Genomic DNA, 27783 nt, shown 5'->3' with positions numbered 1-27783 from the left:
AGGTGAAGAGTCCATTTTATTGTACTAGGGAACCATTCAATAATCTTACAATCATAGGAAAGAAGTTGCTACAAGACTACTGGTGTGATTGGCTTCAACAAACCTGATATCCACACCTGCAAGAAGTGCATCCAGCTGCAGCTTCTAACAGACCACGTTAAGGAGTTGGAGCTGAAACTGGATGAACTCTGGATCATTTGAGTGGCTGACGAGGTGATAGATAGGACATACAGGGAGCTAGCTGCACTCACAGTGCAGGACACAGGTAACTGGGTGATTGTCAGGAGGGGAAAAGAGGATAGGCAGCCTGTGCTGAGTACCCCTGTAACCATTCACTTCAACAACTGAGTTAACATTTTGGATACTGTTGGGGGGGAATAACCTGGTGAGGAAAGCCACAGCAGTCAGGCTTCTGGCACTGAGTCTGGCTCTGTGACTCAGAAGGGAAGGAGGGGAGACAAGACACGCTGTCGTACATAACATAAGAGCATAAGAAACAGGAGGAGTTGGCCATCTGGCCCATCAAGCCTGCCCCGCCATTTAATAAGATCATGGCTGATCTGTCTGTAAACTCAGTTCCATCCACCTGCCTTTTCTTCATAATCCTTAATTCCCTTACTATGTAAAAACCTATCTAACAGTATCTTAAATATATTTAATGAAGAAACCTCAACTGCTTCCCCGGGCAGAGAATTCCACAGATTCACCACTCTCTGGGAAAAACAGTTTCTCCTCATCTCCATCCTAAATCTTTTCCCCAAATCTTGAGACAATGTATGCTAGTTCTAGTCTCACCTACCAATGGAAACAACTTTCCTATTTCTATCTTAACTATCCCTTTCAAAATGTTGTATGTTTCTGTAAGATCCCCTCTCATTCTTCTGAACTCCAGAGAGTATAGTCCCAGGCAACTCAATCTCTCCTCATAGGTTAACCCCTTCATCCTTGGGATCAAACTGGTGAACCTCCTCCGCACTGCCTCCAAAGCCAGTATATCCTTCTTCAAGTACAGAAACCAGAACTGCACACAGTATTCCAGATGTGGCCTTACCAGTACCCTGTATAGTTGCAGCATGACCTCCCTGCTCTTGAATTCAATCCCTCTATCAATGAAGGACAATTTGTGTTCTTAATAACCTGCTGTACCTGTAGCCAACTTTTTGCAATTCATAAACAAGCACTCCCAAGTCCCTCTGCACAACAGCATGCTGCAATCTTTCACCATTTATATAATAATCTGCTCTTCTATTATTCCTTCCAAAGTGGATGATCTCGCATTTACCACCGTTGTATTCCATCTGCCAGACCTTGGCCCACTCACTTAACCTATCTATATCTGTCTGTACAATTTGCTTTTCCATTCAGTTTGTTGTCATCAGCAAATTTTGCTACGCTATACTCAGTCCCCTCTTCCAAATCATCAATGTAAATGGTAAACAGCTGCGGGCTGGGCCCAGCACTGACCCCTGTGGCACTCCACTCACCACCAACTGCCAACCGGAGAAACACCAATTTACACCAACTCTCTGCCTTCTAATGGTCAACCAATCCACTATCCATGCCAGTACACTTCCTCCGACTCCATGCATCCGTATCTTATTTACAAGTCTTTTTGTGGCACTTTATCGAACGCCTTCTGGAAATCCAAGTATACAACATCCACCTGTTCCCCTCTATCCACTACACTCATTATGTCCTCAAAGAACTCCATTAAATTTGCCAAACAGGACCTGCCCTTTCTGATTCCATGCTGCATCTCTCTAATGGAACCACTCCTTCCTAAATGTTTTGCTATTTCTTCCTTAATGACAGCTTCAAGCATTTTCCCGACTACAGATGTTAAGCTAACTGGCCTACAGTTGCCCATCTTTTGCCTACATCCCCTTTTTAAAATGTGGCGTGACACTTGATATCTTCCAATCCACTGAGACCAGCCCAGAGTCTAGAGAGTTTTGATAAATGGTTACCAACACGTCTACTATAATCTCTGCCAATTCCTTCAGCACCCTGGGAAGCATCCCATCAGGACCAGGGGACTTATCTACCTTCAGGCCCTCTAGTTTGTTCATCACTATCTCTTTAGTTACAGTAATTTTGTCAAGGTCCTCACCTCACATTTCATCCATAACATCCTTCTTTGGCATATTAGTCATGTCCTCCACTGTGAAGACCGGCACAAAATAGTCGGTCAATGCCTCAATCATTTCCTTATCACCCAATGTCAATTTCCCCTTCTCATCTTCCAAGGGACCTACGTTGACTTTAGCCACCCTCTTCTGCTTTATACATTTATAAAAACTTTTGCTGTTTTTATATTTTGTGCTAATTTACTTTCATACTCTATCTTCCCTTTCCCTATTTCTTGTTTAGCTGTTTTGCTGCTTTTTAAAGTTTTCCCAATCCTCCAGTCTCCCACTACTCTTTGCAATTTTGTACACGAGTTTTTAATTTGATACTACAGAACTTATAACACCTAAATCAATGGAAGTGCTATATAAATAGTTGTTACACTGTCTTGTTTAGGGAATATTGACAAGAAAAAATCTGTACATGTTCCTCTCGCTCGCAACACAAGCAGCGAATGAACGAGACGCGAGGCGAACAATGATCAAACAACCAGTAAAACTTGTAATACCTGTACAGTAGTTGTTACACTGTCTTGTTTAGGGAATAAGGATGCTTTGGAGAAGGCTCAATAATACTAAAGTCAGGAGCTGTAGAGGTTGAGGGTTGAGGATCTTCAAGCGTTGAACGTCAAGACTTCAGAATTGCAGATGCTTTAGTTAGAAACATTGTTATAGGAAGCTGTCTCCCGTGATCTTTATGTTCTTAAGGCTGTAGCGCTTTACATAGCCAGCCAGCCATCCCTTACTAGCCTTAAACCCTTTTCTCTCGCTCTTATCAACCCCGTCACAGTAGTACTCATAGAGACTTAGAGCTTCTTCAGATATAATTTGGCCATCAACAGGGATATGCTTCTGTGACATGTTCTACTTTCTTGGCGAGGGATAGCACTTTACTTTCCCTCTTAGCCTTTGAGGAATTGCTTTGACCATGTAATTGCTTTTTAGGAGCCATTTTTTCACAGGAACAAAATAGCTAACGAACAAGGCGCGCGGCGAACAATGCTTGAACAACAAGTGCTGGAAGAGCACTCGATTCATGATTGGTTGAATTCATGCATACCGAACTCACGGATAAGGAGGCCTGACTGTATCTTCTATTTCCTTAGTTATCCAAGGCTGACTCTCCCTACACTTACTGCCCTTACTTTTGACTGGAATATACTTTTGTGGAGCATTGTGAAAAATTTCCTTGAAAGTATTCCACTGTTCCTCAACTGTCCTACCAAATAACCTGTGCTCCCTCATTATTCAAGCATAATACACTAGTTTTAGATCTAACTATTTCATCCTCCATCTGTATGCGAAATTCAATCCTACTATGATCACTCTTTCCAAGAGGATCCCTGACTACGAGATCATTAATCTTACCTGTCTCATTGCACAGGACTAGATCTAAGATAGTATTTTCCTTTGTAGATTCACTAACATGCTGCTCAAGAAAGCCATCACGGGTGCATTTTATGAAGTCCTTGTCAAGATTTTCCTTGACCAACCTGATAGAGGATCAATTGGTTAGGGGAACAGAAAGAAGTTCTGTAGATGAGAACAAGATTCCTGGATGGTTTGTTGTCTCCCTATGTGTCATGGTCTGTTGACATCTCAGATCAAGCCCATTGTATTCTTATGTGGAAGCGTAAGCAGCCAGACATCGTGGACTACATCAATACCAATGACTTGGGTAGGAGGGATGACAACATACTTCAGGGAGTTAGGTGTGAAGTTAAAGGACAGGACCTCCAGGGTTGTAAAGAGGCCAGAAATAGGAAGATTATTCAGTCTAACATGTGGCTAAGGAGATGGTGCAGGAGCGAGGGCTTCAGATTTTTAGATCATTGGGCTCTCTTCCAGGGAAGGTGAGACCTGTACAGAAGGGTTAGTTTGCACCTGAACTGGAGGGGCACTAAAATTTTTTCCCCCCGGGTGATCACATGGGTTTGGGCGGGATGAATAATAAAATAAAATGGGCGACATGGTGCCCTGTTGGTTGCCACTGTTGCCTTGTGGGATTCGGTGATAACTAGAGTTAAGATTGGATCAGCCATGATCTTGTTGAATGGCGGAGCAGGCTTGAGGGGCCGATTGGCCTACTCCTGCTCCTATCTCTTATGTTCTTAGCAGGAAGGTCTGCTAGTGCTGTATGAGGTGGGGTTAAGCTAGTTGCAGAGCATGGGATCAAACTGCCAGAATAAGTAGTGAGGAGGTTGTGAGGAAAGATGGTGTAAAGCCTACATACAAAGTCAGGAATCAAAAGGTAGAGCATGGTGAGATTAATGTTTTGAGTTGTATGTATTTCAATGCAAGGAGTATTGTAGGAAAGGCAGATGAGCTTAGGGCATGGATCACGTGGAATTATGACATTTGTAGCCATTAATAAGATTTGGTTGCAGGAGGACAGGACCGGCAGTTCAGTGTTCTGTGGCTCCATTGTTTTAGACATAATAGGGCAGGTGGGATTAAGGGAGGAGGGATAACAATACTAGTCAGGGAAAATGGTACGGCAGTGCTCAGGACTGAAAACTAGTAGGCTTTATGGGTAGAATTGAGGAATAAGAAAGGTATGACCACGTTAACGGGATTATATTATAGACTAAATTATAGTATATTGAATTAGCCATTGGCTTCATGGGAGAAGCCAAAGTGTGATAGCAGATAGTTGCCTCTGTGACTGGAGACCTGTGACTAGTGCTGCAGGGGTCAGTGCTGGGTCCATTGTTGTTTGTCATCTACATCAATGATCTGGATGATAATGTGGTAAACTAGATCCGGATGACACTAAGATTGGGGGTGGTGGACAGAGAGGAAAACTATCAAAACTTGCAGCGGGATCTGGACCAGCTGAAAAAATAACAGACAGAATTTAATGCGGACAAGTGAGAGGTGTTGCCCTTTCGGAGGATCAACAAGAATAGGACTTACACAGTGAACAGTAGGGCACTAAGGAGTGCGATAGAACAGAGGGAATAAAGTGCTGTCACAGGTAGATTGGGTCGTAAAGAAAGCTTTTGGGACATTGGTCTTCATAGATCAATGTACCCAGTGCAGGAGTTGGGATGTTATGCAACAGACACAAAATGCTGGAAGAACTCAACAGGCCTGGCAGCATCTATGGAAAAGAGTAAACAACCGACATTCGGGCCAAGGCCCTTCATGAGTCCTGATGAAGGATCTTGGCCTGAACTGTCGATTGTTTACTTTTTTCTACAGATGCTGCATGGCCTGCTGAATTCCTCCAGCATTTTGTGTCGGTTGTTTTGGATTTCCAGCATCTGCAGATTTTCTTGTGGTTGGGATGTTATGTTGAAGTTGTAATAAGACATTGGTAAGGCCTAATTTGGAGTATTATGTGTAGTTTTGTTCTCCTACCTACTGGAGAGACGTAAATAAGATTGAATAAAATTCACAGTGCAAATAAAATTTACAAGGGTGTTGCCAGGACTTGAGGACCTGAGTTATACAGAAATGTGAAATAGGTTAGGACTTTGTTCCCTAGAATGTAGAAGAATGAGGGGAGATTTCATAAAGGTATACAAAATTATGAAGGGTATAGATACAGTAAATACCAGAAGCCTTTTTCCACTGAGGTGGATGAGACTATGACTAGAGGTCATGGGTTAAGGGTGTAAGGTGAAATGTTTAAGGGGAACCTGAGGGGAAACTTCTTCACCAGAGGGTGGTGAGTGTGGAATGAGCTGCCAGAACAAGTGGTAGATGCGGATTCAATTTCAACATTTTAGAGAAATATGGATGGGAGTGGTATGGTTCAGACCCAGGTCCAAGTCAATGGGACGAGGCAGATTAATAATTCGGAGTGGACTATTTGAGCCAAGGGGTCTTTTCCAGTGCTGTTGTGTTCAATGATTCTATGACTCTAATCATCAGGTTCCCGAACCAGTGTAACTGACCTGTAAGTGACACTCACCTTATAGACTCACTTTCAAGGTTCTGCAACTCACGTTCTCAATATTATTTACTTACTTATTTAATTACTATTATGTGTTCTATTTACACATTGGTCATTTGTCAGTCTTTGTGTGTAGTTTTTCATTGATTCTATTGTATCTTTTTGTTCTATTGTGAATGCCTGCAAGAAAATAAATCTCGGGGTAGTATATGGAGACATATACGTACTTTTATAATAAATCTACTTTGAACTTTGATGAAGGGTCTAGACTGAAAACTTTGTCCATTTCCACTCACAGACGCTGCTGAAATGCTGAGTTCCTCCAGCAGATTGTTTTCACTCCAGATTCCAGCTTCTGCCATCTCTTGGGTCTACACTTTTAATTATTCTTTGTTGTAGATTTTCTGCAGCAGTGTAATAAATTTTCCAGTGAGTGTGGTGAGTTGAAAGGAGAGTTGGAATAGGGCCCAGTGAATTGGAAAGGAGAGGGGTGAGAAGTTTCCCAAGAGTTGAAAGGATTGTGGAAATGGGATCCTGCTGTGTTTTAAGGGTGTGTGGGGAACAGAAGCTGGTGAGCAGAACCATAATTATTGGGATTTACAAAAAATCGGAATGTGGAGCGTTAGAGTTAAAGTATATCCCACCATTTGATGGAACAGAGTACACAGAGAAGCAGTTCGATGTTATGCATTTTACTTCAGCCTCTGCAAATATGCCATCTCCAGGTTGGCTGAAGGTGGGCAGATCATTGGAGTGGGATTGTACTGTTCCTGTTTAAACCTATCACACCTTTGAGGTGGCTCAGAACTTTGAGTAGGGCTGAAGATACCAGATGTGTCAGAGCTTTGACAGGCATGAGTGGGACTGGGGATATGAGCATATACCAAGACAAGGGTAAAATTTCAAGGATAGTATGACTCAGACGTAGTTGGCGGGACCATGAGGATGGGTGGGGCCAGAGAGGATGGCGAGTCAGGTGGACAGCTAGATGACATGCAGGCAGTGCATGGTGGGAGAGGTTCAGTAGTTGGGAGTCAGGCAAGAGGGAGTTAAGAGTCAGACACACTGTAGGAGGAAAGATTTTACAGCACAATTAGACTCTCATAATCAGGCAGGCTCAGGAATTTGGAGGTGTTGGACTGGAGATTTTCCAGACTGTGGAAAGATGTAAGAGCAGAAATGGGGATCAAGTCTGCTCCATCATTCTGTTATGGTTGATGTATTGTCCCTCCCAACACCAGTCTCCTACATTCTCCCCTACCCTTCTCTAACCTGAATTAAGAATCTTTCAACCTCCACTTTAAATATACCCAATGACTTAATCTCCACCCTTGGATGTATTAAAACAACAAGGACTGTTGGACCTGAGTAAAAAGGAAAGATTGAATAGGATAGGATATTATTGCTTGGAACAGAAGATTGAGGGAGATTTGATAGAGGTTTACAAAATTATGAGTATAGATAGGGTAAATGCAAGCAGACTTTTCCCTCTGAAGTTGGGTGGGACTGGTAGAGGTCATGGGTTAAGAGAGCAAGGTGAGCAGGTCAATAGGAGTAGGTAGTTTAAATGGTTTGGCAAGGACTAGATAGGCCGAAGGGGCAGTTTGTGCTGTGCTTTACTATGACTCCATGCGTTTACCCTTTAATTCATTATTTTACTTTGAAGTTGCTGCACAGGATAATAAATTTCTGAGTGAATCTCCTAAGTTTAAAGGAAGCATGAGAAATAAGGCCCTGGTCAATTTAAGAAAAAGCTCAGGATTTAGGGCCACAGTGAGTGGCCAAGAACCAGGGGATCATTGAGTAGAACAGAGAGCAGAAACTGGGACCACAATGAGTGGGCAGGAACCAGGCAGAACCAGGGGCCCAATGAATAGAACAGAGTGCAGAAACTGGGACCGCAGTGAGAGGGGAGGACCCAGGAGCCTGTTGTGAGGAGCAGAGAGCAGGAACTGGGATCACAGTGAGTGAGTAGGAACCGGGGGATTATTAAATGGAACTGAGTGAAGGAACAGGGATAGTGAATGGGCTAGAACCAGGGGCCCAATAAGTGGAAAAGAATGCAGGGACTGGGACCAGACTAAGTGGAAAGAGGGTACAGGAAAAGGGGGTCGCAGTAACTGGGAGGAGAGGAAGAAATTGGGTCATCATCAAGAAGAATTAAGGGTAGAATATGTGGCTCCTGTGAGTGGGATGAACCATAGGATCTTCACCTGGTGATCAAGATGCTTGAACCATTAGAAGTTTGAACTAATCAGATAGTGAGTTATCGGAGTAGTACTGTACTTAGACCTTACTTTGCACTCTGTTCCACTCAAGGGGCCCCTGATTCCTGCCCACTCACTGTGGTACCTGTTCCTACTCTCTGTTCTACTCATCGGGCCCCTAGTTCCTGCCCTCTCATTACCCAGCAACCAAATGTATGAAGGGAAGTGTTGGTTGTAGTTTGATCAACCTTGTTTGTGTGGGAGCTCACAACATCCTCATTACTCTGTACCCCAACCATTTAAAGTAATAAAACATTTTGTGAAGTGCTCTTCGCTGCTATATTAGCATTTTGTTTTTATTTGTGAATTCGCACACTCAACAATGGATCTGCTGAAGGATTGGAGCCCAGGTTCTCTTCCCCACCCACACCATCCCTGCTTGCTGTCACGATAACAAGTCATCGACCGAGGCCACACCAAGGGGAGGAGTCAAATAGCCCATTCCCTCTGGCAATGGGTTGGAATGTGACTGAATGAATTGACAGAGTCCCTCCACCATCTCCCTTCCTGCATCTTTCTGTGACCAAACCAAATTTAAATGGGACGGATCCCACCATCTTGCATTCTCCCAGAATCATTTGGTTGACTATTATTATTGTCCCATGTACCAAGATACCTGTACAGTGAAATACTTGTCTTGCATACTGTTCATACAGATCAGGTCATTACACAGCCCATTGAGCTCGAATAAGGTAAAACATTAGCAATGAAGATTACAGTGTATCAGCTACAGAGAAAGTGCAGTGCAGTAAAGATCATAACGAGGTAGATGATGAGGTCAAGAGCCCATCGTTGAAGAGTCTGATAACAGTGGGATAGAAACTGTCTTTCAGTCTAGTGGTATGTGCTTTCAGGCTTTTGTATCTTCCGCCCGATGGGAAAGGGGAGAAGAGAGAATGTTCGGGGTGGTTAGGGTCCTTGATGATGCTGGCTGCTTTACTGACGCCGTGAGGGTCCATGGGGGAAGGCTGGTTTCCACAACATGCTAAGATGTGTCCACAACTCTGTAGTTTCTTGCAGCCATGCACAGAGCAGTTATTATACCAAAGTTCAAAGTAAATTTATTATCAATTTATTATTTATATTTAAATTATTATATTTATAAATTATAAATTTATTATCACTACACAACCCTGAAATTCGTTCACAATAAATACAAATAGACACAATGAAAAACTGCTCACAAACACATTCAGTGTGCAAAAGACATCAAATTGTAAGAATACGAAAAGAAAAAACAAAATAATAATAAATAAATAATTTTGAAAACATGAGTTATAGAGTCTTTGTAAGTGACTCTAGGTTATAGTGTCGAGGTGAGTAGCTATCCACTTTGGTTCAGGAGGCTAACGGTTGAGAGGCCAATAACTTCCTGAACCAAACCAATATGTATCCAGATGGAAAGTTTCTCCAGTATATTGATAAAAATTTCCAGAATAAGTGGGAAGCATGAAAATAAAACTATATTTTCCCATTTTCTCTGTAGTCTTCTATTGACAAAAATATCCTCAAGAGAGGTCATGCCTGAAGACAGGAATGGGAAATCATGGCTTGTTGCCCTGTTTTTATTTGGAGTGGTAAGGATGACCCCAGGGTTGTTCTGCACCCATCAGAAACTTAGTTGGACATTTTCAGCTTGGGATACCCCTCATGTCTGCATCTGTCTCAGGTGGGGAGATGCTGAACAGTTTGGTAGTGGTTTAGTATTGTTAAATGAGCTCAGATGCAGTGAAAAGCTTAGGTCTGATGCCATAGAGAGAGAGATTATTCTTCAAATAAATTACATTGCGGTAGTGAAAAGGAGAACAATAACAGAATTTACGTCCCCACAACTAGTTCTCTCACGGTTCTCCCTTATTCCCCAGGCAACCAATCTACAACTTTGGGACGTGGGAGGAAACCAGCGTCAGAGGGGAACCATGCAAATGCCACACAGACAGCATGAAGGAACTCACAATTGAATCTATGTCCCTGAGGCTTTTCTCCAATTCACTAAGATGTTCACGCAAATACCTGCTAATGCATCCTCATGTGCTCAAAGGTTGAATCAGATAGGATTTCACCGCTACTGAAACCCAGTATTCTCACCTCTGACTGTGAAGATTGAAGGAGATAATGCCCCTGCCTTCTCTTTGCGAAGAACTGGAGTCCCATCCTGCAGCCATACCAGCTCCTGAACGCTGGGCGATCCTGCGGCAGCACAGCTCAGATTAAAGGGCATGCCCGCAAACACATTGAGGTCCTGTGGCTCCTTAGTAAAGTGGGGCAAACCTGAGGAAGCAACAGAAGGGAGACATTTAAGGAATGGCTTATTGGCTTATCAATGGCAATTGGTTTCAAAGCCACAACATCACGTCCAGCATTGGAAACCATATAACTATTACAGCACAGAAACAGGCCATCTCGGCCCTTCTAGTCCATGCTGATGCTTACACTCACCTAGTCCCACTGGCCTGCACTCAGCCCATAACCCTCCATTCCTTTCCTATCCATATATATACCTATCCAATTTTACTTTAAATGACAATACCGATCCTGCCTCTACCACTTCTACTGGAAGCTCATTCCACACAACTACCACTCTCTGAGTAAAGAAGTTCCCCCTCATGTTACCCTAAAACTTTTGCCCCCTAACTCTCAAATCATGTCCTCTTGTTTGAATCTCCCCTACTCTCAATGGAAAAAACCTATCTCCCTCATAATTTTAAATACCTCTATCAAGTCCCCCTCAACCTTCTATGCTCCAAAGAATAAAGACCTAACTTGTTCAACCTTTCCCTGTTACTTAGGTGCTGAAACCCAGGTAACATTCTAGTAAATCTTCTCTGTACTCTCTCTATTTTGTTCACATCTTTCCTATAATTCGGTGACCAGAACTGTACACAATACTCCAAATTCGGCCTTACCAATGCCTTGCACAATTTTAACATTACATCCCAACTCCTATACTCAATGCTCTGATTTATAAAAGCCAGCATACCAAAAGCTTTCTTTACCACCTTATCCACATGAGATTCCACCTTCAGGGAACTCTGCACCATTATTCCTAGATCACTCTGTTCTACTGCATTCTTCAATGCCCTATCATTTACCATGTATGTCCTATTTGGATTATTCCTACCAAACTGTAGCACCTCACACTTATCAGCATGAAACTCCATCTGCCACTGTTCAGCCCACTCTTCTAACTGGCCTAAATCTCTCTGCAAGCTTTGAAAACCTACTTCATTATCCACAACACCACCTACCTTAGAATCATCTGCATACTTACTAATCCAATTTACCACCACATCATCCAGATCATTAATGTATATAACAAACAACATTGGACCCAATACAGATCCCTGAGGCATACCACTAGTCACCGGCCTCCAACCTGACAGTTATCCACCACTACTCTCTGGCATCTCCCATCCAGCCACTGTTGAATCCATTTTACTACTTCAATATTAATACCTAACGATTGAACCTTCCTAACTAACCTTCCGTGTGGAACCTTGTCAAAGGCCGTACTGAAGTCCATATAGACAACATCCACTGCTTTACCCTCGTCAACATTCCTCGTAACCTCTTCAAAAAATTCAATAAGATTTGTCAAACATGACCTTCCACGCACAAATCCATGCTGACTATTCCTACTCAGATCCTGTCTATCCAGATAATTATATATACCATCTCTAAGAACACTTTCTATTAATTTGCCCACTACTGACATCAAATTGACAGGCCTATAATTGCTAGGTTTACTCTTAGAACCCTTTTTAAACAATGGAACCACATGAGCAAAAAGCCAATCCTCCGGCACCATCTCCGTTTCTAATTTGAAATATTTCTGTCAGAGCCCCTGCTATTTCTACACGAACTTCCTCAATGGATAGACGTATCAGAATGGGAATGAGACGTGGAATTAAAATGTGTGGCCACTGGGAGATCCTGCTTTCTCTGGTGGACAGAGTGTAGGTGTTCAGCAAAATGGTCTCCGACGTTCCATTCCCATTCTGGTATGTCGATCCATGGCCTCCTCTACTGTCAAGACGAAGCCACACTCAGGTTGGAGGAACAACACCTTATATACTGGCTGGGTAGCCTCCAACCTGATGGCATGAACATTGACTTCTCTAACTTCCATTAATACCCCTCCTACCATTCTAACCCCATCCCTGATATATTTCGTTTTTTTCTCCCCCTCCCTTTTTTTCTTTCTCTCTCTGCCCATCACTCTGCCTGTTCTCCATCTCCCTCTGGTGCTTCCCTCCCCCTTTCTTTCTCCCTTGGCCTCCCGTCCCATGATCCTTTCCCTTCTCCAGCTCTGTATCCCTTTTGTTAATCACCTTTCCGGCTCTCAGCTCCACCCCCACCCCTTCCAGTCTTCTCCTATCATTTTCCATTTTCCCCTCTCCCTCCTACTTTCAAATCTCTTACTATCTTTTCTTTCAGTTAGTCCTGAAGAAGGATATCGGCCTGAAATGTCAACAGTGCTTCGCCCTATAGATGCTGCCTGGTCTGCTGCGTTCCACCAGCATTTTTGTGTGTGTTGATCAAAGTTTGGATTTGTTCCTGTACCGATCAGTATTCATCAAACCCACTTTCATTGCCAACATACCTTCTGTGTCCAGCTGAGCTTCTTTGGAAACAATTTCTTTCCCTTTGACTGAAGTGACACAGCGGTAACTCCCAGCATCAGAGCGGTGAATGGAAGGAATACTGTGAATAAAAGGGTATCAGAATTTGAGGACATGATTTCAGGTGCATGGAGATTTAAGAGATTAGCTTGATTTGCCACATGTACATTGAAACAAACAGTGAAATGTGCCATTTGCCTCGACAACCAACACACTCCTAGGATGTGCTGAGGACAGCCATGGTTCTGGCACCAACGTACCGTGTCCACAACTCACTCACCCTAACCAGTACGTCTTTGGAATGTGGGAGGAAACCAGAGCCCATGGTCATGGGGAGAATGTACAAACTCCTTACAGATAGTGGCAGGAATTGAACCCGGGTGGCTGGTACTGTAATGGTGTTACACTAAGCCATCAAGCTGTGACCTTGCAGTAAGCTTTGTTTGTAATTCAGCATTGTATTAAGTGTGTTTCATTCCATAGATACTACCTGCCTTGCACAATTTCAAATTTTATTCCACCATCTGCAGTTTTTTATCTTTACACGTTCGGCAGCCGATAATGTACGTTCAAGGAGTTGACACTGCTGCAACACATTCCTTTTTCATTTTACAGTTGAAACATTAACTCTCCCTCTCTCCACAAATGCTGCCGGACCTGCTGAGAGATTCCAGAATTTGCTGTTTTATGCTACAAGAATTTCTTTACTGTCATAGTTCCCTTCGACACTACTTGCCAAGTGTTGGGTGACACAGTGGCATTAGATGAAACACACTCAAAGCGTTATTGCTTTCCACACTCGCAAAAGGTTTGCTGTCAACACGGATTGACTTCCCTTGAGCAGAAGTTCCTCACAGCTCGTATTGAGCAGGAGGTACTGAAGTCCCAACACCACCAGGTTCAAGAACAGTCACTTCCCTTCAATCACTCGGTTCTTGAACTAACTAGCAAACTCTGATCCCAGCACTGCAACACTTTGAGCACCTGGATTACTTTGATTTGTTTTCTCTCTAATTCTGTTCTTTCTTGTCAAAGCTGTGTTTAATTTATCTCTAATTTATGCTTTTCTTGTGAATTCTGCTTATATGTCTCTGTGATGGTGCTGCAAGTAAGATTTTCATTATACCTGTGTGTCCATGCAATCACGCACAGACTATGAACCTGACGATGACTTTGTGTCATCTGTAGCTCTCTGAATGGTCCACTCAAACTCTGACCTCATACCTCTCCATTTGAAAGAAATACCTGTTGCCCAAATCTGGAGCTAAGTCGGCCTGTCTTGAAATTCTCTTCCGTTCCAATGAGATTTCTGGATTCCAGTGAGACACAGTCATAGAGAGATACAAGACAGAAAAAACCCCTTCAGCCTGTATTCCGATGATATTCCTAGATTCCAGTAAGGCACCGTCAGAGAGAAAGTCAAGACAGAAAAACCCCTGGAGCCCACATTCCAATGAGAATCCTGGATTCAGTGAGACACCATCACAGAAAAATACAAGGCAGAAAAAAAACCCCTTCAGCCCACATTCCGATGAGATCCCGGACTCCACAGACACAGTCAGAGACCGATACAGCTTGGAAACAGCCCATCAAGTCTGCACTGTTCACTGACCACCTATTTACCTAATCGCATTTTTAATTCACCCCACATCCTTAGCAACTCCTTCCAGATTCTACTCAGCACCTATGCACCAGGGCAATTTACCGCAGTCGATTAACCTACTAACCCCCACACCTTTAGGATGTGGACAGAAATCAGGAGCACCGGGAGAAACCCACACATGAATGGGGAGAACATGCAAACTCCACACAGACAGCACTCAAGGTCAGAATCAAACCCAGGTCTCTGTAGCTGTAAAGTTTCACTCTGACTGACATGTAAGCTTATGTTTAATTTATGTTGACTTAATTTATGTTCATAAAGTACCGTGCCACTGCTGCATCACAGGAACATATAAACATTTGTCTGGCCAGATATTGGACTGGAAGACCAGTGTAAACTTTTGCTGGTGGGCTCCCAGGGCCAATGCTAGGTGGGTTCCAGAGTTATAATTTCATGCAACAGGAAGAATGAGGTCTTATTACCCCCTGGGTTCATGAGACCAGAGTCTGAGGCCTAGTGATTCAGATTCCAATATTGGAGCATCCAGTGTTTGAGCCTGGTGTTTAGTAATTAGTTGTTGCTGAGGACTGAGGCCTAAGAATTGGATCAGAAGTCCGGGGCTGAGGCCTGTTGGCCGGATCTTTGCAAGTCTGTCGTGGTAGTCGAAGGCCCAATGTCTGCATGTCCAAGTCCATTGGAGACTGGGGGCTGAAGAATATGGCCTGATCTGGGGTTTAGAGGACTGTATATATGCCTGGGGGAGTGCGGAATGGAGGTATGCAGCTCGTTTTGCTGCTGTTGTTTTGTTGCTTACTGTGTTCTATGTTGTTCTGTCATATGCTGACGCTGGAATATGCAGCAAAACATGGGGGCTGCCCCCTCAAATGCGTTGATTATTAATGCAAATGACACATTTCACTGAATGTTTCAAAGTACACATGATAAATAACCTTGAATCTTAAATTTATACCCTCTGTGACCATAAAGGCTGATTTATAGTTCTGCGTATGGGCTACGCCGTAGCCTACGCCGTCGGCCTGATTATATACTTATGCATAGGCGTACGCCATAGTGAGCATGCATTGATGTGCGCCAAAATGTTAGTTGGTGGTGGGGTTTCTATGCCACTGCGTTGAGTTTCTTCATGAGAGATATGGACGAGGAAATGCATTTCAAACATTTTCGCATGTCGTCAGGTAGATTTGATGATTTGGTTCATCTATTTTGGATCAGTTACAGACATGGCGGAGAAGAAGCAACTGGAAATGCGGTGCTACCAAGTGGACCGATCACAGTTGTTGCGGTCCGCATCGCCAAATGCGCAAGTTACTTACTTTTTTGGGGAGGTGCACGTCACCCTACGGCATAGGTACGGCGTAGGGTATGCGGTACCTATGGCGTAGATGCGATACATAAGTATAAATCAGCCTTATCATGTGACAGCAATAATTTTGAAGGTGAACTGTTAAGCTGTCATGGTTACACTCACTTACCTCAGCTCACTGATGGCCAGCCGCTCCAAGTCATTCAGAGGTACGAGCACTTGGTTGACATTGGCTATGTACAGAGCGCCATCCCGCTGCCAGTATATTTCAGGGAGTTCGTCAGTCACCTTGATGGAACATCGCAGTTTCACCAGCTTCCCCTGGGAGGACACGGTGCTCTCGGGATCCTGCAGGAAACGCACTTCTGCAGAAAGGAGAATAATCGAGTGATGTGTCATTCAGAGACTTCTTTGGAAAAGAATGTGGTGAGTTCTTCTAAACTGGGTACCCTTGTATGTTATCTGCAATTAACAATCTGCTGGAAGAACTCTACAGGTTAACCAGCATTTGTAGGAGGAAAATATGTTTTATTTCCCAAAAAAAATCTTTATGCATTATAAAATATATACTCAGTGGCCACTTTATTAGGTACAATTAATCTGCTCATTCATGCAAATATCTAATCAGCCAATTATTTTCAGCAACTCAATGCATAAAAGCATGCAAGTATGGTCAAGAGGTTCAGTTGTTGTTCAACCCAAACATCAGAATGGAGAAGAAATGTGATCTAAGTGACTTTTGCCGATGATAATTGGTGCCAGACAGGGTGGCTTGAGTATCTCAGAAACTGCTGATCTCCCTGGATTTCCTCATACAACAGTCTCTAGCATTTACAGAGAATGGTGTGAAAAACAAAAACATCCAGTGAGAGATAGTTCTGCGAGTGAAATTGCCTTGTTAGGTTTAGAGGAGAATGACCAGACTGTTCAGAGTGACAGAAAGGTGACAGTAACTCAAACCACCAAGTGTTACAACAGTGGTGTGCAGAAGAGCATCTCTGAATGCACAACACGTCGAACCTTGAAGTGGATGGGCTACAGAGCAGCAGAACACAAACATACACTCAGAGGCCACGTTATCAGGTGCAGGAGGTATGCAATAAGGTGGCCACAGAGCATACACAGAAAGAAAAATACTGGAAAAAACCTTTTACATTCCTAGTGCCATTTGGTCAATAGATTCAGTTGTGTTATCACAGTATCATTGCCACTCATGTGGCCCCTGGGATGACACACCCTTTCAATGTCTGAGGGACTCCCCCACTTGACTCAGCCACTCCATGCCCAGTAGTAGAAGGAGCCTGGACATCACCTTTGTACACCGCTGCACCATCCCTCAACATGTTCTCCTGTGCCAGTCAACATCATACTTTATGGACATCTCGCAGTGCTGGAAGAACAACAAGCTTCAGAGCTGTTGGCAAAATCAGGTCAAAACCCCTGCATTGGGACGGTGAGTGGAGAGGTGATAAAGATAGATCTGGTCCTCGGGTTGAGGTTCTAGACTGGAAAAAGGCCAAATTTGAAGAAATGAGAAAGGATCTAAAGAGTATGAATTGGGTCAGGTTGTTCTCTGGCAAGGATGTCATTGGTAAGTGGGAGGCCTTCAAAGCAGAAATTTTGTGAGTGCCGAGCTTGCATGTTCCTGTCAGGATTAAAGGCAAAGTGAATAAGGATAAGAAACCTTGGTTCTCAGGGATATTGGATAAAGAAGAAGAGAGAGATGTATGACATGTATAGGAAACAGGGAGCAAATAAGGTACTTGAGTATAAAAAGAGCAAAAAAGTACTTAAGAAAGACATCAAGAGGGCTAGAAGAAGACATGAGGTAGCTTTGGCAGTCATAGTGAAGGATAATCCAAAGAGCTTCTACAGTTATATTAAAAGCAAAATAGTAAGGGATAAAATTGATCCTCTTGAAGATCAGAGTGGTCGGCTATGGAACCAAAATAAATCTTAAATGGGTTTTTTTGCATCTGTATTTACTAAGGAAACTGGCATGGAGTCAATGGAAATAAGGCAAACAAGTAATGAGGTCATGGAACCTATACAGATTGAAGAGGAGGAGGTGCTTGCTATCTTGAGGAAAATCAGAGTAGATAAATCCCCAGTACATGACAGGGTATTCCCTTGGACCTTGAAGGAGACTACTTTTGAAATTGCAGGGGCCCGGGCAGATATATTTAAAATGTCGGTATCTACGGGTGAGGTGCCAGAGGATAGGAGGCTAGCTCATGCTGTTACATTGTTTAAAAAAGGCTCTAAAAGTAATCAGGGAAGTTATAGGCTGGTAAGTTTGATGTCGGTAGTAGGTAAATTATTGGACGGAGTACTAAGAGATAGGATCTACAAGTACTTAGATAGACAGGAACTTATTAGGGAGAGTCAACATGGCTTTGTGCATGGTAGGTCATGTTTAACAAATCTATTAGTGTTTTTCGAGGAGGTTACAAGGAAAGTGGATGAAGGGAAGGCAGTGGATGTTGTCTACATGGTCTTCAGTAAAGGCCTTTGACAAGGTCTCACATGGGAGGTTAGTTAGGAAGATTCAGTCGCTAGGTATATATGGTGAGGCAGTAAATTGGATCAGACATTGGCTCAATGGGAGAAGTCAGAGAGTGGTAGTGGAGGATTGCTTCTCTGAGTGGAGTCCTGTGACTAGTGGTGTGCCACAGGGATCAGTGCTGGGTCCATTGTTATTTGTCAACTATATCAATGATCTGGATGATAATGTGGTAAATTGGATCAGTAAGTTTGCTGATGATACAAAGATTGGAGGTATGGTTGACAGTGAGGAAGGTTTTCAAAGCTTGCAGGGGGATCTGGACCAGCTGGAAAAATGGGCTGAAAAATGTCAGATGGAGTTTAATACAGACAAGTGTGAGATACTTTATTGTCACCAAACAATTTATACTAGAACGTACAATCATCACAGTGATATTTGTTTCAGCGCTTCGCGCTCCCTGAAGTACAAATCGAATATAATAAAAATTTAAATTATAAATCATAATTAGAAAAATAGAAAAGGGAAAGTCAGGTAGTGCAAGTCAGATCCAGATATTTGGAAGGTACGGCCCAGATCCGGGTCAGGATCTGTTCAGCAGTCTTATCACGATTGGAAAGAAGCTGCTTCCAAACCTGGCCGCGCAAGTCTTCGTGCTCCTGAACCTTCTCCCGGAGGGAAGTGGGACAAAAAGTGTGTTGGCTGGGTGGGTCTTGTCCTTGATTATTTTGGCAGCACTGCTCTGACAGCGTGTGGTGTAAAGTGAGTCCAAGGATGGAAGATTGGTTTGTGTAATGTGCTGGTATTGCACGTTGTAAGGAAAAACCAAGATAAAACATACAATGGTAGGGCACTGAGGAGTGCAGTAGAACAGAGGGATCTAAGAATATAGATTAAAAAATTCCCTAAAAGTGGTGTAACAGGTAGACAGGGTAGTAAAGAGAGGTTTTGATACATTGGCCTTTATAAATCAAAGTATTGAGTATAAGAGTTGGAATGTAATGGTGAGGTTGTATAAGATATTGGTGAGGCCGAATTTGGAATATTGTGTGCAGTTTTAGTCACTGAATTACAGGAAGGATATTAATAAGGTTGAAAGAGTGCAGAGAAGGTTTACAAGGATGTTGCTGGGACTTGAGAAACTGAGTTACAGAGAAAGGTTGAATAGGTTAGGACTTTATTCCCTGGAGAGTAGAAGAATGAGAGGAGGTTTGACAGAGGTATATAAAATTATGATGGGTATAGATAGAGTGAATGCAAGCAGGCTTTTTCCACTGAGACTAGGGGAGAAAAAAACCAGAGGACATGGGTTAAAGGTGAAGGGGGAAAAGTTTAAAGGGAACCTTGTGGGGGCTTCTTCACACAGAGAGTGGTGGGAGTGTGGAATGAAGTGGTAAATGTGAACTCACTTTTAACATTTAAGAAAAACTTAGACAGGTACATGGATGAGAGGTGTATGGAGGGATATGGGCCAGGTGCAGGTCAGTGGGACTAAGCAGAAAAATGGTCCAGCACAGTTAAGAAGGGCCAAAGGACCTGTTCCTGCGCTGTAATGTTCTATGGTTCTATGGCCAGGATATAGAGAGGGGAGAGGGAGTAGCAAGAAACAATTCCAAGGTGACAAGGCGTCCAAGATGAGATGCAGGTAGCGACAGATAGGGGATGGGGCGGGTATGGAGATGGGAGAAAGCAGTAGGTATATGATAGGGGGAGGGATGGAGAGAGAAGTGGAGAGAGACAAAGGACATGGGGAGAGAGACAGACAGAAAGAGAGAAAGATGGAGAGGGGGGGAAGGAACAGAGAGACAGGGACAGACAGAGAGAGTTAGAGAGAGGCAGAGTGGAAGAGAGAGAGAGGGGGAGGAGGGGAGAAACAGAGACAGATAGACAGAAACAGAGAGGGAGGGGAGGGGGGAGAAATAGTCAGAGAGAGATAGAGACAGACAGAAAATAGAACATAAGATAGTATTCATTCACCATGTTAATGAATTCTTCAAAAAATAAACTGATTTAGTTTGGTTAGACATTTAATCCTCTCAAATTCTGACTCTTATCAATTTATACTCACCCACACTTTCCTGATGATAGCAACCAACTATTTCCCACAATACTGATAAATTTTCAGATTAATCATTAACTAGTCTCCCCCTGTCTCCCTGGTTAAATGAAGGAGAAAAGTTTAAAACTTCTCAATTCTATGCTGCAGTTCCTGACAGGAACATTATAGCAAATATCCATTGATTGCTTTTAATACCACACGAGTAAATCCGCAGATCCTGAGGAGTTTGTCTTCCTTAAATCCTAGTATGTTTCTACAAGACTGTCTTTAGACATGATCATCAATGTGTACTTAGTTTCCCAGTGCAGCTACGTTTTGCCAATTATAACGTTGGTCTTTCCTTGCATTTATCTAAACTTTATTTATAGCTTAATTACACAGGAACCTAAAATACTTGCCTTAAAGATCTTAAGCTGTTCCAAATATTTTTCCATCTCATGACTAAAATCAAATTCGATCGGATCTGTGTTCCTGAGATATTACCTACCCCTCCCAACTGTTGGTTAGTTATTCAGCACTAGATTTGTTTCCTCATTGGTTGGAGAAAAAGTAAAAACACAAGAGATTCTCCAAATATTGGAGATCCAGAGCAACACACACAAAGGTACTAGAGGAACTCAATAAGGCCAGACAGCATCTATGGAAATGAATAAACAGTTAACATTTCGGGCTGAGACCCTTCAGCAGGACTCAGTCATGTTTGCTAACTGTCCAGTCATATCAGCACATATATATCATACTGCCAAAATTTACTTTAGTAGAACAGATTAAAACCCATATAAATGGACATTAAAACTATCTACAGTCACTCGAAAGCTTACATAAAAACAGAAAATTGCTGGAAGTACTCAGCAGGTCACACAGCATCTGTAGAAGAAACAGAGATGAAGTTTATTTTGTCAGAATGGCGGTTGGGGGGGCGGGGGACTTCTCTTGCCTGGCTTTGCAACCTAAACTGCTTCTTAAAGTAGACAGTCAGAAAATGTTCTCCATGACAGAGTCAAAAACTAGTTTTAGGGTAAGGGCCATAGTTTAAGAAGGGACATGAGGAAGACCTTTCTCACTTAGGTGGTGGTTGCAATCTAGAACACACCGCCTGAGGAGATGGTGAAGGCAGAGATTCTCACATTGTTTAAACTGTATCTAGACAAGAGTGAACAGTCAACACACAAGACTACAGACTTGTAAATCAGATCAGTGTGGTTGGGTAAATGATGTCCAGTATGGGCACAGCAGGCTAAGGGGCCAGTTTCTGTTCTACTATGGCACTGTTAAAATCGCTCTTACTTTTCCCGTTTGTGTTTGGATCCCACCCACCCCCAAGTTCCTCTACTCTCAACTTCCCCACTACATTGCAACAGTCAGCTGTAAAAAGATGTCCCACTACAGACTTATATCCTGTGCGAATTCCACTTTCACTGCCTGCTACCTCTTTCAGAAATCCTCATTTTCCACACTTTTTTTTACATAATTCATCAATATAATAGCTTATCCTTTTTTCCTGACCTTCCTAAAGATCCCTAACTGAGATCCCAAACAGAGCCACTGTTTTATCTACTTAATCATTGTCTTAGGATCCAGGAAAGACCAGCATTAATTACCAATCCCTAATTGGCCTTGAGACAGTGAAGGGTCATGCTCATGATCAGCTGTGATCTGTGCACTGAATATGCAACAATAGAGATATTGAGGAGGGGGGGGGGGGGGTGACAGGATTTAGATCCAGTAACAAGAAGGAACAATGATACAATGTAATGTTGAAGCTTTATAAGGCATTGGTCAGACCACATTTGGAGCAGTTTTGGGCCTCTTATCTAACAAAACATAGAAGCATAGAAAATATAGAAAAACTACAGCACAATACAGGCCCTTCAGCCCACAATGCTGTGTGCCAAACATGTATTTACTTTAGAAATTACCCAGAGTTACGCATAGCCCTCTATTTTTCTAAATTCCTTGTACCTATCCAGGAGTCTCTTAAAAGACCCTACTGTATCCGCCTCCACCACCGACACCAGCAGCCCATTCCACGCACTCACCACTCCCTGCGTAAAAAACTTACCAATGAAATCTCCTCCATACCTACTTCCAAGCACCTTAAAACTGTGCTCTCTCATGCTAGCCATTTCAGCCCTGGGAAAAAGCCTCTGACTATCTACACAATCAATGCATCTCATCATCTTATACACCTCTTTCATGTCACCTCTCATCCTCTGTCGCTCCAAGGAGAAAAGGCCAAGTTCACTCAACCTATTCTCATAAGGCATGTTCCCTAGCCCAGGCAATATCCTTGTAAATCTCCTCTGCACCCTTTCTATAGTTTCCACATCCTTCCTGAAGTGAGGCGACCAGAACTGAGCACAGTACTCCGAGTGGGGTCTGACTGGGGTCCTATATAGCTGTAAGTAAGGATGTGCTGGCATAGGAGAGGGTTCAAAGGGGGGTGGAGGGGGAGTTATACCAGAATGATCCTGAGAATGAAAGGGTTAAAGCATGAAGAGCATTGGGGGGCTGCTTATGAACTCACTGGAGTTTTGAAAAATGAGGGGGGTGTCATTGAAACCTATTGAATATTGGAAGGCTTTGATAGAGTGGATGTGGAGCAACCAGGACCAGAGGACACAACCTCAGAATAGAAAGATATTGCTTTAAAACAGAAATGAGGAGGAATTCTTTAGCCAGAGAGTGGTGAATCTGTGGAAATCATTGCCGTGGATGACTGAAAAGACCAAGACATAGGGTATGTTAAAAGCAGTGATTAATTAGTACGGACATCAAAGGTTACTGGGAGAAGGCAGGAGAATGGGATTAAGAGGGATAATAAATTAGCCATGATGGATGACAGAACAGACATGTCAGCAAATGGCCTCATTCTGTTGCTTTGTTTCGGAGGCACTTGGATGAATAGATAGAGACATGGGAATTAGAGTGAGGCACTTGGACAGGTAGATGGAGACATGGAGATTGGAGGAAGCACCTGGATAGGTAGGTGGAGAATTGGGATTGGATGAAGCATTTGGATAGATAGATGGAGTGGGGATTGGAGGGAAGCACTCGGATAGGTAGACAGAGGAGTAGGGATTGGAGGAAGCACTTGAATGCTCAATGTACTGCTGTAATGGAGCCATCTTTTCTCTGTGACCTGCTACCTGAATTGCTAATGCTTTGCACAATTCCAGAAGCAATTTTCCATGTGGTTTTCCATAGCTTCTGTTTCATGTTTCACTGGGAGTTCTGTTACTTTCATAACATCTTTAACAATAAGCTTTTTTGCAGCTGCTGTATTCAATTTTAGCCTTAGTCCTGTTTCTTTTTGAACTATTGTTGCCAATTCTTCCCATTTTATCCTTGGCTGTGATTTTCTCCCAAATAGTGGGCAACAATATGGCATAGTAGATGGTGCTACTGCATCATAGACCCAGGTTCAGTACTTACCTATGGCACAGATTGTGCTTCATTTCCTCCCAACTTATCAAGGACATACAATGGTACAGCACTCTGCAGCACTGCATTGTAGCAACACTCTGGCTTAGATTTTCACATCCAGGTGTGGGATTTCAACTCACCGACCCCTGACTCAAAATAAAATTCACTACAGCCTAGCTCCACGGCAGTTTTGATCTTTACCAATGAGTAAGATGTTTGACTATAAGATGAATTCTGTTAAGCACAACTGTTGCCAAAAGACACCAGCTTTTGGTGACTGGAACAAGACACCAAAAGCTGAAGGAAGTCAACAGCTCAGCCAGCATCTACAGAGGGAAATATTCCTGATGAAGCTCTAGTCCTGAAACATCACTCACATAGTTTCTTGTACTGAATTTAGTTCAGATCTTTGACAGCAAGATCATAACTGAGACCTATACCTTATGATTGCAGGACCATAGATATGGGAAAATGAGGCCTTTTGGCCCATTAAGGCTGTTGCACCATTCAATCATGTCCATTTTTCTTCTTTACATTATCCTTAATCGCCTTACCAATCAAAAGCCTGGTGATATCTGCCTTAAATGCATAAAACATAGCTCTACATAGGTAATAAATTCCATGGATTTACCTCCCTCTGGCTAGGAAAAAAAAACTCCCCCCTCATTTCAGTTTTAAAGAGATGTTTTTGTATTTCTAGTCTGTGCCTCACATCTAGACTCTCCTACTAATGGAAACATACTTTTCCACATCCACAATATCCAGGTCCAGTTGCACCTGTATCCAATTACCCGATACACATATATTTCAGGGGATGACCAAGGACACCGATTGGAATTGAAAGTCTCTAACTAACATTATCCTAGACTGATTTTGCAACCCTTAAGCCATCCTCTCTCTAATGGTTTGGCATCAACCAAAGATTTAGGTTATCATTCCCAGAGCCCAACTTCAGCCAAGTCACCAGGCTTCGATCATCTCGGCTGCGATTAGAGGAGCTCCAGCCTAGCGATAATATGATCACAACTAACAACCAACAGATTCTCATAAAATATTGGGGACACAAGATACTGCAGATGCTGGAACCTGGAGCCAAGCAGCAAAACTTGGAAGACCTCAGCAGCTGAAGGAGCATCTAGAGAGACAATTAGAGGGTCTAGACTGAAAATGTTGCTCCTATAGTATCTCACAAATAGACTCTTCATGTCAGTTCATTTTGTTCAGATATTTGTCAGCAAAACTACCATAGTTTTTCTTATTATAAATTTAGATATCCTACCAAGAAACCCAACATCCATAACTCAACTTACTATATGAAGATTGTTTTTAAATATCTAACAACATCTCTGTAAATCCATACACTAACTTAAGGGTCGACTTAATATTTAGTAGCCAGAACACCGCAGTGGTAGGATCTAAAACCAGAGTGCATAGTTCTGGGGCAAGGGGAAAGAGGCTAAAAGGGAACAGTAGGAAGAATCTTTTCACTCAGAGAACGGATGGAAACTGGGACACATTCCTGAGTGGAGGAGGGAGGTACTCTCACGACATCCAAGATCTAAGTAAGGACGAATGAGCAAGGCATAGAAGGCTTGATAAGTCAAGTCGTCACTTTTATTGTTATTTTGACCATAACTGCTGGTACAGTGCATAGTAAAAATGAGACAACGTTTTTCACGACCATGGTGTTACATGACACAGTACAAAAAAACTAGACTGAACTACATAATAAAAAAACAAGACAGAGAAAGCTACACTAGACTACAAACCTACACAGGACACTGCATAAAGTGCACAAAAAAAGTGCAGGCATTTACAATAAATAATAAACAGGACAGTAGGGCAAGGCGTCAGTCCAGGCTTCGGGTATCGAGGAGTCCGATAGCTTGGGAGAAGAAACTGTTACATAGTCTGGTCGTGAGAGCCCGAATGCTTCGGAGCCTTTTGCCAGATGGCAGGAGGGAGAAGAGTTTGTATGAGGGGTGCATGGGGTCCTTCATAATGCTGTTTCCTTTGCGGATGCAACGTGTAGTGTAAATGTCTGTGGTGGCTGGAAGGGAGACCCCGATTATCTTCTCAGCTGACCTCACTATCCGCTGCAGGGTCTTGCGATCCTAGATGGTGCGATTTCCGAACCAGGCAGTGATGCAGCTGCTCAGGATGCTCTCAATACAACCCCTGTAGAATGTGATGAGGATGGGGGTGGGAGATGGACTTTCCTCAGCCTTTGCAGAAAGTAGAGAAGCTGTTGGGCTTTCTTTGCTATGTAGCTGGTGTTGAGGGACCAGGTGAGATTCTCCGCCAGGTGAACACCAAGAAATTTGGTGCTCTTAACGATCTCTACCGAGGAGCTATCAATGTTCAGAGGGGAGTGGTTGCTCTGTGCCCTCCTGAAGTCAACAACCATTTCTTTTGTTTTGTTCACATTCAGAGACAGGTTGTTGGCTCTGCACAAGTCCGTTAGCCGCTGCACCTCCTCTCTGTAAGCTGACTCGTCGTTCTTGCTGATGAGACCCACCACGTTTGTGTCATCGGCGAACTTGATGATATGGTTCGAGCTGTGTGTTGTAGCACAGTCATGGGTCAGCTGAGTGAACAGCAGTGGACTGAGCACACAGCCCTAGGGGGGCCCCCGTGCTCAGTGTGATGGTGTTGGAGATGCTGCTCCTGATCCGGACTGACTGAGGTCTCCCAGTCAGGAAGTCTAGGATCCAGTTGCAGAGGCTCAGCTTTCCAATCAGTTTCTGAGGGATGATTGTGTTGAATGCTGAACTGAAGTCTATGAACAGCATCCGAACGCATGTGTCTTTTTTGTCCAGGTGAGTTAGGGCCAGGTGGAGGGTGGTGGCAATGGCGTCATCTGTTGAGCAGTTGGGACGATATGCAAACTGCAGGGGGTCCAGTGAGGGGGGCAGCAGGGTCTTGATATGCCTCATGACGAGCCTCTCGAAACAATTCATGATGATGGATGTGAGTGCAACGGGACGGTAGTCATTTAGGCAGGACACTGAAGACTTCTTTGGCATGGGGACGATGGTGGCGGCCTTGAAGCACGTTGGAATGGCGGCGCTGCTCAGGGAGATGTTGAAGATGTCAGTGAGAACATCTGCTAGCTGGTCTACACATCCTCTGAGCTCTCTACCAGGGATGTTGACTGGTCCAGCAGCCTTCCATGGGTTGACCCTGCACAGGGTTCTTCTCACGTCGGCTGCGGTGAGAAACAGCACCTGGTCATTCGCCACGTCATTTTCCGCCTCAAACCGGGTGTAGAAGGTGTAGGCATAGTGGGATTGGTGTAAATGGACATTATTGAATGGCCATTTTCTGACTACAAGCGGGACATGAGCTGGGTGGGAAAATGTTGGGACATTCACAGTAGCATAAGGATATTACAGCACCCATACTGATGCATCCAATTCCACTGTCACCTGTGACCAGCATGCACATTCTCCCCATGACTGAGTGGATTTCCTCCGGGTGCTCTGGTTTCCTTCCTCATTCCACAGACATACAGTTTAGTAGGTTAATTGGTCACATGGATGTAATAGGGCTGTGAGAGCTCGTTGGGCCAGAAGGACCTATTAAAATAAAATTGTCACAGGTACACAGCTATGGCTTAATGAGGCTAATTCCAGATAATATCATAGAAGCATCTACCAAAAACATCGCTGTTTCCATTACACGTGGAGATGAATTGGCTATCTTGAGAAACCACAAGACCCAGCATGAATCTCTCTGCAAACCAACATTGGTGGCCAGAACTTACAGTAGCTAAGCAGGAGGTCTGTGGTCAAGATCATAGTGAAACAGTGATTCGGTTCTGTGGTGTGACCTTCTCTGATTCAGTGTACTATGTTATAGACCCACTCCAAACCCCGAGGATAATTCCTCCACAAACACTGCCATGCACCCAAAGGTAACCCTGAGAGCTATAGAATTATCACCCATCATT

General features: G+C 43.3%; 1 protein-coding gene across 3 annotated transcripts in view; it reads right to left on the bottom strand.

Moving 5' to 3' along the window:
* The window catches only part of LOC132381545 (tyrosine-protein kinase receptor UFO), a 175344-nt gene that overhangs the window by 113165 nt on the left and 34396 nt on the right, over positions 1-27783 (bottom strand). For all 3 annotated transcript variants that reach the window (XM_059951043.1, XM_059951044.1, XM_059951045.1), the window contains exons 2-4: positions 16013-16208; positions 12898-12998; positions 10383-10565 (exon numbers count right to left, since the gene is read on the bottom strand). In XM_059951043.1, coding sequence (XP_059807026.1) covers positions 10383-10565; positions 12898-12998; positions 16013-16208 — 480 coding nt within the window. The remainder of the gene's footprint in view (positions 1-10382; positions 10566-12897; positions 12999-16012; positions 16209-27783) is intronic.

The sequence above is a fragment of the Hypanus sabinus genome, chromosome 26 (genome assembly GCF_030144855.1).
Source record: "Hypanus sabinus isolate sHypSab1 chromosome 26, sHypSab1.hap1, whole genome shotgun sequence".
Lineage (NCBI taxonomy): Eukaryota > Metazoa > Chordata > Chondrichthyes > Myliobatiformes > Dasyatidae > Hypanus > Hypanus sabinus.
The sequence above is the reverse complement of the archived record's forward strand: the minus strand, read 5'-3'. Positions and strand labels throughout refer to the sequence as shown.